The following is a 17,936-nucleotide window of genomic DNA, read 5'->3' as shown; positions in this document are numbered from 1 at the left end:
ACTGATCTGCACAACAGTAGCCTGTGACCCCCCCCCTCCCCCCACCCCAGTTGTCACCATTTGGTGGTCCCCCCTCACGTGCCTTACTAACACCACTCATTTTTGTTCCTCCTTCAGATGATATCATTCCATCAGAGAGCAGCTCCTTGTCAGACACAACTACATTGGATGACGGTGGGTGTCCGACACACCTCTCTTGTATACATAAGGAAGCATTTTTCAGCTTTCATCACCGTACAATAATTGCCTTGAAAAATCCATTTTCTACAGAAGTGGACACAGCGCAGAAATACCGCTGTTTGAGTAATGCATACTGTTGTGTCCCTTGATGAATGATCATGTAGTATTTTTAGTTCGGTAAATAATACAGCAGTAGGGGGCATGTAACTGACCTTCAGGACACTGAACTCCATGCACGTTAAGAATTAACTCAGAACATACCTGTACTGACCTTTTCTAATTCCTTTTTTTTTTCTCGTCACCAGATGACTCTCTTATTCTACAAGTACAGAGGTCGGGCTCCGCGCAGAGTTCTCCGAAAGCCCGCCCCCCAAAGCCTTTCGGAGCGGAGAAAATCCTTTCAAGAAAATTCTCCCTGAATGAACACTTTTCGGACATGAGGCTGTTGAGGTATAGTGCAGCATGCGCTTTCAGAAGCATGTGTTCTCAGAAACGCAGTCTACCCACGTGCAAAGAACGTGAGCGAAGTGGATGGATAGAGCCAGCTAGACTCTGCATTTGGCAGCAGCAAAGCTGTAGTATCTGGTTATTTATTTAGCTATGACTTGGCTGCAAATACACAGCATATTGTGTTCTCTTGGACGTCTATGTATTGTTGTAAGCCAAGAACAGCGTGTGTGTTTTAAATGTTGGAGGTGTAACATTCTGAAATGATATTATTGCTAATATCTGATTATCCACCATATGGGTGGGAATATTTTTGAGAGCATGATAAACAATATATACAAGTGTGTGTGTATTACACAATCATTCATCATCCACCTTATAGTTGAACTAGTTCTCGTTAAGTACATTAACACCCTGTTTCTACTTTTAAAAGATTTCCATTTTCAACAATTACTGTGTTCTCAAACATACCTTTTTATCATAGCTGGTTTCTGCGATGGCTGTACTCTCCTTACCTGTTTCTTTGTATCTAAATATGAGATCTTTTTAATGAATGTCGTAGTTCATTGCGGGTATCTGGTCTGATATTTGATGCAGTTTTTCATTGGTTTGTTCTTCTTTTTTTTTTATAGTCACAGAGAACCAACTTCAACACACAGCAGCCCATATAAAACCCAAGAAAGAAAACCACATGGTGGGCGAAGCATGCCGTCCACACCGGTGCTTACACGCAATGCCTACAGTAGCAGCCACCTCCAGTAAGATTTGACCTTTGAATGATGAATTATTTATCACAGGCATATGAGATGTAGAAAATCTGTGTCCAATTACATCTATGTGTTTAGATGGGTTTTGGTCCATAAAAGGTCCTCTATATTCAGGCTCTAGGACAGGGGTGGGCAACTCCAGTCCAACAGGTCATGTTTTCAGGATATCCCTGCTTCAGCACGGGTGGCTCAGTCAAAAATGGAGAACATTTTATTATTTTGTTTGTTCTGAAAGAAATTCACTGGATTAACATTAGAGATCTTAAAATGGATTTAAGACTTTCAGACCTTGAAAAGCTTTTCTCCAGAAGTAACATCAAGGTCTGAGGTACTTGGGTATAAACAATGTTTAAAATGTCCCATTAAAAGGTGTCTACACAAACAAGACATTATTGTGAATTATATTTTTTCTTGCCGAATTATATCATTTCAGGGGTGAATTAATTTCCCTCTAATCCAATACAAAAAAAAGGATTTTAGTGTTTGTGTTTTCACTTAAATCCAATAAATCCAAATTAAAAAGCATTTGGATCTCAACCTTTAAGTGTTTAAAGCAATCGTGTATGTACTTCGCAGTGGGAAAATAAGTAACACTGCATTTGAATGGAGACACTTGGAGATACAGCACACTGTGGATACAGTTTTTTATTTTCGGCTTGACTTTTAATGTACTTTTCTGATTTTATTAGAAATGATGGCACCCCTCAACACAACCGTCAACGCCGGGGGAGCTTGGAGTCTCATACACAACTACTATCTGAAACGGCTGATGAGAAGCCAGCGGTCTTCTCCCTCTCCAAAGGCCAAAGAAGCAACAGCACAGAGATACTGGATGATGGGTCATCCTACACCAGCCAGTCAAGCTCCGAGTACTACAGCACCCCCCCAAAACCCAACCCCTGTTACACCACTCAGACACTGGACAACCGCTCAAGAAACGGGAGAAGACACAAGAAGCAGAACTTCACCGCAGCAAATTCAGGGAGCATGCCGAACCTAGCACACAAGGATGCACGGAACAGTGTTTACCACATAAGTCAAAACCAGCCTTCCTCGAGCTATTATATTACAGGATATTCGGCATACCCTGAAGGTGACCCCTGCTTTAATGGGGCATACATTTATGAAAATGATACCGAGGGACAGTATAGTGTTAACCCTTTATATCGTTCGTCAGCGCACTATGGATATGACCAGAACAGGCGCGTGCGGTATGACGGAGATCAGTTTGTGCAGCACAACCCTTATGCAACACTAAGGCTTCCACGGAAAAAACCGGCAAAGACGACGGAGCAGATAACCAAAAACATTCACAAGGCCATTGTGGCGGAGCACCTACGGGGATGGTACCAGCGGACCGCGGGCCAGAAGGAACCAGGCCATGGATTGCCAGGGGGGTTTGAAGCAGATCGGGGATCACAAAGGAGTCTGTGCTTTGCTTCCATGCAGGTCCCATCCTCTCCCAGCACCAGGCCTCCGTCTTGCTCATCGGGTAAGAGTACATTCTGTAGCAAGAGAAATGCTACATTCATACATTACCAATTTGAATAGAGCAGCGACGTGTATTAATGGGCGGGTAATATACCTATTTGTTGTAACTTGAAATAACAGATTGAGAATCCCCTGTTTTTAAAGCCACTAGTTGATAAATAGTTTGACAACCGGCCTAACCAATACACGTATACAGAACACTAGTGTAATATCTAACATGTATTTGAGAAATGTTAATCATTTTCCCCCCCAAAAAAATCGTATCCTTGGCTTGGGAAACGTTTTTCTAGGCCTCAAAGGGCTAATAATGTCACAAAATTACTCTTACATTGTGCAATTTGACTTGCTTTTAGTGACATTTTGCCAGACAGTGAGTGTGTACCCTGTTTAGTGTTAGCATTAAAGCAGCAATACAGGTTTCATTTCTCTATTCTTTATTAGAGGATTCAAGCCGGGGGTCTCCGGAGCTGAACTGTGTTAATTTCAGCTCCGGGGACTCCCTATTTCCAGAGATACCCCAGTACGAAGTGCCGGTATCTCTGCAGGCAGAGAAACTGTGTGCCTAACGAAATGGTGGCGTTTAAATGTCCCACATCACGCGGGCCAATAGCAAGCTGCGACGTCATCCGTGCGGCTTCCCATTGGCCCGCGTCACCAGGACCTTTAAACTTACCAGAGATACCGGCACCCCCTACGGAGGTAAGTGTCTCTGGAAGCAGGAGGTCCCTGGAGCTGAAATTAACACAGCTCCGCTCCGGAGACCCGCTGCTTCAATCCTGTAATAAGAAAATGAACTAAATGAAGCCTGTATTGCTGCTTTAAGTGGACATAGGGATTTTAGAGATATTTTGCTAATTAAATGTAATGCACATTGACTTAATGCTTTGGAATAGCTTACAAACTCTGACTCAGATGCTTTCTTTTTCGCCACGCAAGAAGGCCAAATTTCACATGGTTTGCGACCAAATGCACAAGTTTTGCACATCGCTAGTGAAATGGCTCTTCACAATCATAGTTAATATTACTTAAAAGCCCGAGAGCCAACAGGGAAGAAGGGCTTCAGTAAACATCAGCCAGTCCTCACAGGACAACAGTCCCAATCAATGGCTCTTAACCTGATCAATAAATCCTTATTTCCTAGTAATCAGACTATTACTAACAAAACGTGTGTGCCCGATCCCAGGCAGTGTCCTGAGCTAATGGGGGAACACACGCTTAATAAGGCCCCAAACTGCACCTCAGTGGGTGCTGACAGCTGTCAATAACTGCGGGAGCCTCCAAAGTCACCCCCCATAATGCCTTGCCGCTGACGCAAAGCATTGTGGGGAGCGACTGTGGAAGGTGCTGTTGTAATTGACAGCTATAACACCGCCGCTAAGGTGCAGTTTGGGGCCTTAATAAGTGTGCAGTCTCCACATGGGCTCAGGAACCCGCTGTATTGCCTGGGATCCTCCATTACAGATTATTTTTGGTGAACCCCTTGGAGACACCACACATACCCCCCTGATGGGAATCACTGTCCTACATAAGTCATTTCACTGCAGTCTGGAATTTATTAGAAGAGATTTTTGTTACTACAGCAGATTTGGCACCAAACAAAATCAAAAGGGATTTTTTTTTTTCACGGATTGTGCTGTTTTATTAGAATTTGGTGTAAGGAGAATTGTGTAATACTCAGCATTACTGTAGAGTGCAGCATTTCTATTTCCATCCCTATCAACACCTGTTCACCACCCTCCAATATAAACTGGTGCTCAAACATGTCTGGGTCAGCCAGGGAAGCTCTTTCACTAAGGATGTTAAACCAGGTTACGCTGATTTGAAACCTGTGCATGTGCAGTGGCAGAAAACGGCATATTCATCTTTTTATTCCAGTGTCTTCCACGAGCACAACTGGAACCTGGCGAGTCCAGAACAACACACTGGGGTATCCAGATTATAACACAATATCTCATCCACATCACACCAGTTACTCCACTGCCTACAGCACCACCACACTGCAGAGCAGGTGAGTTCACCTGCTGTATTTGTATTTTCCTTGTTTCCTTCCTTCCTGTTCTTTGTAGAGGGAAATGTTTATTTAGAAGTCACGGGGGAACAAATATTACAGCAAGAAAATGTTTCTTGTTCTTCAAAAAAATCTTCTTCCTTGGCTGAAATGGTTGCTCTTCATGCCGATAGTGAGTGAGTGAGTGAGTGAGTGTGTGCACGTGAGTTAGTGTGTGTGCGAATGAGTGTGTGCACGCGACTGATTGTCTTTGTGTGTGTGTGCCACAGATACACTCAGAGACACAGCCACCATCAGAGTGGATGGAGGAGAGGCAAAGGGTGTGACAGCCGCCTACCCCACACTTCCCACACGCTCTAAAAATTCTGCCTGGCTCCTAAGATTTTTATATTTGTGTCCACCCCTGTGTGTATGTGTGCACAGTATGTATATACATACATATATCACACATAGTGACCTAGGCAGAGTAACAGAGAAAAGGACATAGGGTAGTACATCCTAGCACACAATACAATGCTTGCAGAATAAGTAGTGCACTCACATTTAGACTTCTTTAAACTCGCATTCATCCAAAGGATTGGATCTGGAACGGCAGCGTACACCATGAACCCCTGGAGCTGCACGGAACTGGTGTGTGGGCAGCGCTGTTCCTCACTCTCTCCCACACTCTCTCCTAGTGTCACGCCAGCAGACCTCTCAGACAGGGATAAGGACAGGTGTAGATCCTCAAAAATGTATTAAAACATAAGGTAATATTGCACTTACATCATATTTGAAACAAATAAGCTCTGAATATTGGATGGCGTTAGCTCGACCTTGGACGCTGGGCTCCTCTCAATGACATCAGTCAGTGCCTAGATGATCAGCGATCGTATGGGAGTTTCCTTCTTTGCTCCGTCCATCTCTCAGCCAAAACGCACCACAACGCCCGCGTTTTGGCTGAGGGACGGACGGAGCAAACAAGGAAATTTGCTGATCATCTCGGCACTGACTGATGTCATCGCGAGGGTGTTGCCAGTCAAACGTGAGGAGCTCAGCATTCAAGGTCCAGCTAACGCCATCTAATTCTCGGAGCACATTTGGTTTAAATATGATGTAAGTGCAATATTACCTTATGTTTTAATAAATGTTTGAGAATCTACACCTGTCCTTATCCCTGTCTGAGAGGTCTGCTGGCGTTACACTAGGGGAGAGTGAGGAACAGCGCTGCCCGGACACCAGTGTGGCTGCAGGGGTTCATCGTGTATGCTGCAGCTCCAGATACAATACTTTAAACTCTCATTTATCCAAAGAATCTAAATGTGAGTGCACTACTTATCCTGCAAGCAGTGTATTGTGTGCTAGAACGTACTAACCTATGTCCTTTCCTCTTTTTCTCTATTTTTGCGCCTAGGTCATTCATTTGTGCAATTTCTAGTAACTTAATACAAGTGGGTTGAGGACTTATAGGTAGCATCTATAGAGACAGTTTAGTACATAACTTCAACACTGGTTGATTTATTCATGTTTCTATGAAATGTATTTGTAATGCGCTTCTTGATATAGATATATATAGATCAATCATTTGTCTTTCCGCTTCCGGAGTTCATCTACATTGGAATTGTCCCCTGGAGCAGTTGTAATCATCACTTTGTATTTTTGTTTTGCTCCCTAGACCTTACATAAGTCCTCCCCACCTGGATGTCCCAGACACTGTCCCACTGAATGACGGCCAGCTTCCTACTGACCAAGAAGAGCTTTTGTGGCACGCAGATTCCAAACCAGGGACCTTAGTTTGAACAATGTCCTACTTTGGTGACAATGCCTGCTGCCCCTCCCGCCACACGTGCCTTGCACAGTCTGCTCTTTCCCGGACCGACCGATGTTTAAAAGGCTTCTGACAGATAAAGTGGACTCGATATTCGCACCAGCCCAATGTCAATGGGGCAACACAAATATGAATGGGATGGGCAAGACGCAGTCGTAACGTTCTCTAGCAGGAGATGGCACTTGGTTTTTATGATTCTAGAAAGCAAGCACTTTGTGGAACTTTTGTGACGATAGTGGAAGGCAAAAGTTATGATGCTCCAAGAGTAAGGAACACAGGATTTGTCCTTGGGAACGCACGAGGAAAGCACAGGGTCGCCAATACAGCAGCACGAATGAGTGAGTGAATGCAGGCTGCAGAATGGACAAGTAACGGTGCAGTGTCAGTATTGGAACATTCAAGTGAAGGATTTTGAAGCCCGAGCAGATGAGCGGAAATGTGTTTTTAATTTATGTCATTTTGTAAGCACCACGCAACAAACCGTGTAAATATAGGAAATGTACATACAGTATGTGGCAGTGGCGACTTTTTAATGCCACTGTACTTCAAGCTTTTTTTAATACTCGCTTCCATTACTCTGTTGCTTTATGGACTTTCCATGGTACAATTCCGTTTTTATAAACAATCACCATACTATTTTATATTGAATGCACTATGATCTGCTGGTCAGGTATCATAAATATTCTCTTATATTATTTGCAATACAAAGGTTTTTGGCACAGACATCAGTATTTGGAGGGCAAACGTGGAAATCTACCAGGCTGTCCAAGTCCCACTTGCTGAAATGCAAGGATTTCTTTTTAACGTTAAGTCACAGACACAATACGATCTCTATTTTTAGTTGGACTTTTTTGAATAAACCTAATGCCCCTGGACGTCGACCGCCTTCATTTTTTTTTCTTTCTTCCCCTGCAAGGGTCGGGAGGTTAATTATTTAAAAGCCCCAGATAAAATGAACCGTTTCCTGAGGCGCCCGGCACTTGCGGGTCTTTCCAACAGCGGAGGAGTTAATGTCAAACTCTAATACAACCTTAAAGGTAATGAATGACCTCTCACAGCTTAAGGGGAAGGTAAAGCAAACACACACTTGGCTGCAGGCGTATCCACGTGTGACAGGACTGCACATGCCCAAACACTGGTGCTTATTTTTACTCCTACCCCTTAATACTGCCTCTGTAAGCTTTGAATGGGGTCAACTTAATGGGGCTGCAGGAGGAGACTGCCAATGTGTTGCAGGCCTCTGTTGGAGCGAAGGGGATTACATTTGAGATCTATTACTTCCAGTATATATTAAGTAACATGTTTTGGACAAGACCTTGTTTTGCTTGTTATATAGAAATCAAGATAGTCCTCAGTCATTTGTAATACTGAGGTTTGGACGTTAGAAAAAAAAAAAAACCATGAAAGGCAAACACAAAACATAATTTATTTCTTTTGTATAGCCATTTCCGGAAGGAATTCCTTTTGCATATTCTGTTTCTGATTTCCGGGGCCTATTTTGTATGGGTCCAATAAAAAGGAATTGTGAGAATTTTGGTTGTCTTTGTTTTCTTATTTCTAATGAGCTCTACTGTGGCATGAAGAAAACTCTGAGACCAGTCACTTCTTTTCTTTATAGAATGTATTTGTACAAAATAGAGCGAGAAAGCCATACCCCGTGCATACTGAAACCTCTACAACTGCTGGGAATGGATGTTGACTGCAGACATTGAAAATATGCAGATGGCTTGCTCAATACCAGATGGGAGACTTAGGGGCCTATTCTCGCAGCGCCGAAGTTGTCAGGTTGGGACACAAAAAAAAACTTTTATGGCGCTTGGACAGATAATATATGAGTCAAATACTCAGTGAAATCAAACGGCGCGGTGGGAAAAAACCTTATTCTCCATTGCAAATCAGATTGTTTAAATCACGTCTATAAAAGTGACATTGCATGGGTCAAAAACCAAAACGCCCAGATTGTACGTGCTTTCGAAGCGCAATGACCTGAGGTGGATATAACTCCATCCACAGTCTGACAATAATCCAACTCTATCTGTACATGAAATGTCTGTGAATTGACTATATAACCGCTGTTCTTTTAATATAACCATGTGTTGTTATAACTTATAACTCTGTGCCCAGGACAGACTTGAAAATGAGAGGTAACTCTCAATGTATTACTTCCTGGTAAAACAAGAAACAAAGAAGTCCAGAGCAACATCCAATGTGACAAAAATACACAGTGAAATACCTATATATCTCTTGAAAAAGGGGTCATTTAGTTAACCCTTTGGCCAAAGCGTGTAAGCCTGCGAGCCACTTTCAAGGCATGACCATAATATCGCAGGTCCTAAATACGAACTGATTAAAATCCTTATTTACCTCTATAATTAGAGGAAGGATGGTTCAATATTATGGTCATGCCTTGAAAGTGGCTCGCTGGCTTACACGCTTTGGCCAAAGGGTTAACTAAATTACCCCTTTTTCAAGAGATATATAGGTATTTCACTGTGTATTTTTGGCACATTGGATGTTGCTCTGGGCTTCTTTGTTTCTTGTTTTATACAATTAGCCAAGCCATGCCCAGTAACACTCCTTTTGACACTTATATACATATATATATTTTGTGGTAATTTGGGGGGGTTTCTGAGAGCTTGCTGGGTATCTGTGTGTTTGTTACTTCCTGGTAAAACATTTGTTATAAATAAAATAAAGACATATAGATTCTGCCGAGATATGGACTTTGCTTTCTCGGCAATACCCATATTTCAGGCTCAGGACAGAACTCACAATATGGAACTCGCAATACCAACCTCGAAACGCACGTTTTTAGAAGCGGTTTGCATATCGGAGCCACGAGAATTGCAGTTGTGGTTAAAAATAAAAGGTGAGTTTTAGGCTTTTTTGACAATTTGATTGAATTGGCAGAGCCGGAGTGAAACCGCGACTAAAAAAGCCTTTTAGACACAGATTGGACACGTGAGAAGGGCTTATAGGATAGCAACGCGTGCCAATCCGCTCTGAAAGGGCAAAGATTGACACAACTCGCAGTTACGTGAATAGGCCCCTACGTGTGATTTCTCTTTATTTTAAATCTCTCCCTTTTTGCATAAGCCAGAGAATTATGGACAGGGACTTCCCTGTATACTACATGCATGGTGTAGGAATGAGCTTGAAGAAGGTCTTTGGAGCCCAAAATGTAGCCCACCTATTGTTATATTGGAGTCGGGCTAAATTTCTGACATTCTTTGGTTATTACAGACTTTGTGCGTTTTTAGCTCTTCGCGTTTTTTGTAACTGGTGTGCAATATTTTCTCACTTTTTGACAGTTGCATTGTGATTTAGCGCAGGGGTGCACAACTCCGGTCCTCAAGACCCCTCCCAACAGGTCAGGTTTTTAAGATATACCTGTTTCAGCACAGTTGGCTCAATCAGTGGCTGTGCTGAAGCAGGGATATCCTGGAGATGGGCATCCCTGATTTAGAGGGTTGTGTGTTAGAGGAGAATTTTTGTCTTTTTCATACTTACAGTATTTTCCTGTAAGTTGTGAAACAAGAAGTATAAAGGGAGGTGATCATATCACTGCCTGCTGTCTGTCTCATGGGTTTTATGATAAAAGAATCCTGACATCTAGTGGCATAACATTAGAATTACACACTTAATACAGAGTCAGAATTTGGGGTAATGTCATTTGTTTCAGAACCATCCTATTTCCAGATGTGCTGGCTTTTGCCAAAACATGAATGACTCAAGACTAGTACAGGGGTATATTTAATAATGCTGAGCACGTGAGAAAACTTCCTAAATACAAAGATTGCACATTTCTAGCACCAGTGGCGATATCCAGGAAATCGCAATATAATGTGTCCTGGTTCCATATACTGTATGTAGCTGACTATAAAATTCCAACTCCACTCTCTCTGAGGTAGTAAGTAGCCAGTGATGTTAAATAGTACTTTTCAGATCCAGAACATTGCAGTCTCATTCATCATGGACACAACCAGCAGAACGCAGTGAATATTGTACTTTATTGTCTCCAACCGTATTCTGCTGCTAAAATTGCGTTAATGAAGCTTCAGGAAATCAAAATCATAGTGTGTGTGTGTGTGTGTGTGTGTGTGTGTACACTGTGTGTCAATATCTATCTCAAATGGTAATATTACTGTATGCTCATCTGCATGTCTTAGGCAGGTCTGCAACCCCGCCTTTCACCATTATCACCCAGCATACAGCACTTCCACTGCAGCAAGGGATTCATAACTTAACATACGTGTGTGTGTGTGTGTGTGTGTGTGTGTGTGTGTGTGTGTGTGTGTGTGTGTGTGTGTGTGTGTGTGTGTGTGTGTGTGTGTGTGTGTGTGTGTGTGTGTGTGTGTGTGTGTGTGTGTGTGTGTGTGTTTTTTCATGTTTCACAACAGAAGGGTGACTGGTGCTTTAAAAAAAAAAAAAAAAAAAACCCTGCTCTGTAGCAAGCGTGCTTGGATGTTGTGTCAAGAACAGAACAGATATAATCCCCATATTGCATTACAGATTAATGCACATGTGTACGCTGCTCTTGTTTACTTGGTTTGCTCAGATAATAGAAAGTGAACACACCGCGAGACTGGCACCTGCGCTCTGTATCAAAGCCTGGAGAAATGAAGAGGATGGCATGTGACATTTAGCAAGGTAAAAAATTGTGCCTGAGTAGAAATACGGTATGAGTAATCATATAGGTGTCCACCAGCACGGGTAGGTTTCTTATGGCTGACCACTGCTTACAATACATGGCCTTTAATGTCTATTATAATAAAGACGCTCCCCAATATGCAATCTGAATCACGCAGCGCAAAACAAGTGAAAACTCCTTTGATACTTTGGAAAGTTCTTTATTACTTTCTTAGTTGGATTTTTTGCACCACTTTGCAGCTGCAGCGAAACAAACGCTGAGGGTGCTGTTCAATAAACTCCCATCAAGCGGCATGGGTGTTGCAAAAAAAAAAAAGTTATGCATGATTTTTGGGGCGAATAAAGAGGCAATTATCACACGCAAACCCAGCAGCAGATGTAGAAAACAATAATCCTCCTGGGCGCGGGTACTCAGACGCAAAAGTGCACAGAAAACAAAAAAATAATAGTGTTTATGGATGTATATCCTCAAAGTGATTCCCATGTCCATAAGGATGCCAGATGTCCAGTGTTGAACCAGACTGTCCTGTATTTGGACACTGTCCAGTAAAAAATGAGAGGTAATACTGGACATATATTTGTATACCGGTATTACCTCTCTTGACATAGTTATCTGACGTGCTTGGGGGGCCGTGGGATTTCCCTGAGCAGGGAGAGAACAGGGCTGTTGTTGATTGGCTGCTGCTGGGTAATGCAGCCAATCAGAAGGAAGTGTTAGGAGCCTGGGGGTGGGGCCAAGGAGAGGAGGAAACAGCATGGAGCGGAGAGGTGTTTGTGCGTTGTGTGTGTCGAGCACGTCGCACCTTTCACCAGTGTGTCCAGTATTTTTGGAGAAGCCACCTGGCAACTTTATTCCCATCACCAATCTTAATATTAGTGAAAATCAATGTGATTCATTTAGTGAACATGTACCTTTTACACCAAACAATGATGTGGTAGTGAACTATAAATTATCAAAAACTACTAAAGAATAATACATATATTGAAAATAGGGGTGAACATTGATACAGATTCCCCGAATATCATACTGCCCTTTAAGCCTTCCAGTGATGGTGAGATGGACTAAAAAAGGGACCTGCCCTAGTCACTCACATTCATGTTTGGGGACTTGTAACACACGTGCTCGCCACAAACCAGGGCCGGACCGCGGGGCTGAGGTAGGGATGTGTACACACCGACCTTAGACCACGAAGCCGGGTCCGAGTTGCGTAGTCCGTAGTCGTGCGGGCAAGCCGGGGTCAGGGCAGGCGGCACAGGATCGAAGGTAGAGGTCACAAGCAAAATTCGGCAACAGGAAAACTTCAGCGAAGGCGCTTCAGCGTAGGTGCTGCAGCACTATGGGACCCTGGTAGAGGCAACAGGAACAGGATGAGGGAGAAGGCCACGGAAATCCAGGAGTGCAGACACGCCACAGGAAACACTGAGGACGTCAGTGTAGTTGCTTCAGCGCGGCAAAGGTGAAGTCTGCCAGGAGGAAGGAAAGCAGCGCCGGGGCTACTTGGCAGAAAGGCCTTAGGAAGCAAGAGTCTTCAGCACAGGGGCTTCAGCATAAGAATAGCCTCCGCTTGGAGGAGGCGAAGAACCAGAAGCCACACTGCTGGGGATCCAGCGCTTCAGCTCGGGAAGACAGGTAAGGCTGGGGGAGAACAAGGCGAAGGCACAAGGAGGCCAAGCCAGGCCAGGCCAGGCCAAACAGAGAAGTCTGTGGCAAGCACAGTTACTTGCAGCAAGAATTGCAAAGTCTATGTCCAGACATGAGGAAGTGAAAGAACGGGGTTTAAATAGGAGGGATGCATGACTGGGATTGAGAGGTGGAGCAGAGGTGCGGCCTCTGCGCAGACTGAGATTGTCTGCAAGGCACACGAGACAAGTGAGTGTACTTGCTTGCAGCTGGGGAGGGTTCGTCTGGAAACTCCACAGCTCTGCAAGGATGAGTTCCAGCCAAACCCAGGAGCGGATTCCTTACAGGACTTAGGTGATGTTCCTTAATCAGATTCTTGATGGCGATTGGCTTGAACCCAGTAGATTATACGGGCCTCACGTCTGAAATATAAAAAAAACAGAAAGAATGACATAGCATAATACTGCTACAAATGTAATTAAAAACAGCAATGCAAATTGACACTTTTGGAACCTCGCTCACGAATTCACATATCTTTAACGCTTTGGTCAGAATAGGCACAGTCCCTTCTCGGTAGCCTGGGCTCGAGTCCCCAAGATGCTGTGTACCGGCGTCGGCGCGTTCCGTGCTCCTCGGAGCTGGTGCACAGTCACTTCCTCGCAGTGTTCTTGGTCCGCCCACTCAACACGTTGACGTCGCCGGTTCTTGTCGCTCTTGAGAATGGATGCTGACGGCTCTCAGTGGACTGTATACTTTCCCATCCAAATGTAAATAACCCAACCCTACGCGTTTCACAAAACTTTTTTTCCTTCAGGGGTATGTTGAATGAGCCACCTGTGCTGTAAAACCTAGGTAAAACCTACCCTGTTGGTGGTCCTTGAGAACTGGAGTTGGCCGCCCCTGGTCTATAGAATATCAGGGTTTTTTTTCCCTGTATGGATGTGATACATAAACCTATCCCAAGTAATCCTGAGTACTTCACAAGCTGGAACATCGATCGTTTCATGAATGTCAGAGAGCTAGTTGCCAGAAGTTCACGAAAGGCAACTGGCAAAGTTGGCCAGGCCGCTAAAGTTCAGGCTGCTATATTATCAGAAATTGCATGATAAACTTAATCCTTTTTAAATCCCACAGAAGGTCTGTACCTTTAAAATGCTCCTGTCTCCAGTATCAGGGTAAATCCAAGCTGGTGTCATATGTGTTCCTTGGCAGGCGTTATGTTCTATTATTTATAATGTCATGTGTCGTCAAGACACTGAATGAAACTGTATCACTTATTTTAGGAAAACATGTCTGACTATAGTTATTTCATTGATAAAAAGGGTGCCATTTGGCTGCTTGTATCTTATTCAACAGGACCTACTTTGGATTAATGACAATAATATGTTTATTAGGTTAAAGCAGAAAATGTGTTTTCTTTTTATCTTAGCTGAACCGACCGTATTATATATATTATTATATAGAACCGTTATATATTAACAATATCACACTATGTTGTTTCATTTATCGCTTTCCATGTGCTGAGCAACGGCTCATTCCAGTTTTCTACATCCTTGGAACCTTTTTTTTTTTTTGGACTATTTCAGCATCCTGTTACTTTATCACGGTTGTATTTGTGCACATTCGCTTTTGGATTAATTTATATGTTAATCGTCGTAATTATATTACAATTATTTTATATAGTTGTAAGGGCGCCCCTATCACGTTTTTCAACCGTATTGCCAGTGGTCGACAAATCACCAAAAAATCTAGTCGCCGAACAAAAAAATCTACTCGCCACCTAGTACCACACGTGTGCTGCTTGGGCCAATAGGAGCTTGCCACGATGTTAAATCCACTCGCCCGGGGCGTGCAAATGTATAGGTTTGTCGAACACTGCTTATTGCTACCCTTATCTCTGCCTTATCCTATTATTTTATCTGATTGGTATGTAGACAGAGCATAAATAAATCTGAGTATCCGGTTGTAAATAAAAAAATAAATAAACATTTTGACTTTAAAACTAATATCAGACAGACAACTATTTTAAAATCACTTTTTAAAACCTATTTAAATTTGACAACCTATTAAATACACCACTGTCATTAGTTCGATTTATTCCTAGAAAATGGCGCATCTTTAACATCTTCACTCCCGTGCAGGGGGGCAGGGACTATTTTTAGGTGGGAGTGCTCTACATACAAAATCAGTAACATACATATAATTACCATAATGTAAACATGTATAAACCATGGGGAGGGCTATTTCCAGCCAGCCCCCATGCTGCCAAGGTATCATTTAGTGCAGGGGTGCGCAGACTGGGGGGCGCAAGATTTAAATGAAATGCCGGGGGATCGCGTGAGGCCTCTGCAACTTCCCTTCCCTTACCTTGTCTTTGGCGACGCGATGCCATGACAACATGACTTCACGTGACCCTGCGGTCTCATTTGATGCAGAAGACAAGGTAAGGAGGGGGGGGGGGGGGGGAGAGCAGGCAGGGGGGCACAGAGGGAAAAGTTTGTGCACCCCTGATGTAGTGCATTGCTGTGAGGAGACCAAGGGGTTACAGACAACTTTGGCAGTTTGGGGTTAAATAAGTTTTCCACCCATCAAAAACGCTGGAATATAACTAAACCTTAAAATGACATTTCTTCCAGGAGCTTTTGGGAAGCAGTCCCTTATTAACCTTTAAAGCAAGTGGTGCTAATATCTTGCGGCTCAGCATGACCTGAGGCCCAGCTTCATATTGATGGACAGATTTGTGTCCCCTCTGTCCAGTTATGTAATCCATCTAATTAACTACAATGTGAACGCCGGTCACAGCCCGGATTGACCTCTCTATTTATCTCTCCCTTGTAAACACTGCAAGAAGTTCTTCCCCTCGCCGGGGGCTGCACAAAACGTGTGATCATTCTTTTTTTTAATTATTATTATTTACAATTTGATATGTGGGTTGCAATTCTACAAATTGTGCAGGTTCCACTGGATTTTTCACAAAACGGGATTTATTTTAATCAGGGCCGGATTGTTGGTACATACCGGTCCGGGTGATTCATTGAAGAGCGGCCTTTCTTCTGCAGCGTCACGGCATCACGTGATGTTGCGTTGCCATGGAAACGCGTCGTCATGTGACGTCGCTACATTGCCGCTTTCAATGGGGAATTTCATCCAAAACCGGCCCAATCGGTGGATACAGAGTAAAGCCCATAGTCAAAAGATATTCAATCCGCGCTCTTGCTTCCTAGGATGATGATAGGCGAGTATTTCTTTCTCCTTCCTCTTGCAGCTCCTGTGATGTGAAGTGCTTCCCCTCACTTCAGAGATGTCCACCGTTGGAAGACTCCGTTGGTGGACCAAACTGCCAAGAAAAGGAACACTGAAGCGCACCAACGTAAGGACAATGGTATATTTAGGTATAAAATAACAACATAAATAACTTACATGGAAGTAAGCATCAAATCAACAGGAGGTCAAATAATCTCCTCAACGCATCGGTATTCCAATAGATAAAATGGGGGGTGAGAAGCAGTCTCAGTTTCCTATAAGGCAGTCCCGCGCGCTGGGACTGAACCGGTGACACTCTCTGGTGGTTCACTTCTGGGTTCGTGTGTGGACAACCGCCGAAGGAGTGCCCGTATGGAAAAAGCCCCCTAATATCTTTTGGATTGAAATAACCGTCCCGTGTATGGAGTCAAGACCCAGGGAATAAAATGTACACTGGAGTGTAAAGTACCATAAATAGGTTATAGACACTCAATCCTTCGCTACGCGTTTCGCATATGCTTCGTCAGGCGATGTTCTAAAGCCCATAGTGTTTCTGTCTTATACAATAATATACTTAGAACAAGCTTCTCTTCTGCATATAGACATGGTATTTGACTGAGCCTCTGATAGAGCCACCTGTGCTGAAACTGTGATATTCTGAAAACCTGACCGGGTGGGGGTGCGGGTGGGGGTGCGGGTGGGGGTGCGGGTGGGGGTGCGGGTGGGGGCTTATGGACTGGCGTTGGGCATCCCTGTAGTAAAGGATCAGACAGGACCTCTGAACATTAAACAACTGCATAATATCCCTGTACAAACTCTATCTTACTATATCCTACCTAAGTTGTAACCTAATTATTTCTCCATGTTATGTTTAATACACCATAACCCTTTTTTGCTTTTTGTACCCCCTCCCTCCTGAAAACGCAATAATAAAAAAAAAATGCTCACCTAACCAAGTACTTCATTACCTATTGTTTTGGTGTATTATAATGTCATTCTATCTGTTGACGTTGTGTAAATGAGATTGCCCAGAGTGGAGAAATCACAAAGCTTGGTGTCTGAACGTCCTAACGTGGCAGCGTATAATGTATTGTTTATCTTATTGTAAAACACAGAAGACACATATGTTCAGACATCATAGTAATAGAATAATGCAACCACCAAATTACCTTCACGTGGCCGGACCCCAATACCTACTGGAAAAGGGTTACCCAGAAGACCGCTCTTTTGTCTCAATTAACGGCTCCCTTTTAGCTGCGATAAAAACCTCTAGGGGATGATTCGACCCTCGCTGAAGAGAGTGCCGATATCAGTAAACTGCCACTTAAAGGATCTCTTCCTCCTACTCGTTTTACGGCACTCTTTTTTTACATGGGGGTGAGGTCATCGGCTGTCGCTGCTTCCTATTGGGCCACATGATGCAGGGATTTAAATACCAGTAAGTAACAGGTGGCGCCTTTCCTGGTGTGCACCGTATCTTGGAAACCAGGGGGTCCCCAGAGCTGAAATGAACACGGTTCAGCTCCAGAGACAAGAATAATAAAGGGAACACAAAAACTGTTTTACAGTTAGAGGTGTAGAAAAATGAGTCCAGTCCGCGCTCTTGCTCTTTAGGAAACTGGAATGGTGGTTCCTCTCTGATCTTTTGCAGCTCTTGATGTTGAAGGTGTCTGCCCCCACCTCCAATATGGATCCCAGCAGGAAAACTCCAACAGCGATACC

The 17,936-nt window shown here is 43.5% G+C and overlaps 1 protein-coding gene across 2 annotated transcripts in view; it reads left to right on the top strand.

Moving 5' to 3' along the window:
• The window catches only part of FRMD4B (FERM domain containing 4B), a 179,859-nt gene extending 171,628 nt beyond the window's left edge, over positions 1 to 8,231 (top strand). For both annotated transcript variants that reach the window (XM_075574295.1, XM_075574294.1), the window contains exons 18-23: positions 118 to 174; positions 486 to 630; positions 1,260 to 1,385; positions 2,084 to 2,886; positions 4,761 to 4,893; positions 6,548 to 8,231. In XM_075574295.1, the coding sequence (XP_075430410.1) occupies positions 118 to 174; positions 486 to 630; positions 1,260 to 1,385; positions 2,084 to 2,886; positions 4,761 to 4,893; positions 6,548 to 6,671 (1,388 nt within the window). In that variant the 3' untranslated portion in view covers positions 6,672 to 8,231. The remainder of the gene's footprint in view (positions 1 to 117; positions 175 to 485; positions 631 to 1,259; positions 1,386 to 2,083; positions 2,887 to 4,760; positions 4,894 to 6,547) is intronic.
• Positions 8,232 to 17,936: the final 9,705 nt, after the last annotated feature.

Source organism: Ascaphus truei, chromosome 17 (assembly GCF_040206685.1).
Source record: "Ascaphus truei isolate aAscTru1 chromosome 17, aAscTru1.hap1, whole genome shotgun sequence".
NCBI classification, from domain to species: domain Eukaryota; kingdom Metazoa; phylum Chordata; class Amphibia; order Anura; family Ascaphidae; genus Ascaphus; species Ascaphus truei.
This window is presented reverse-complemented; position numbering and strand designations above follow the sequence as displayed.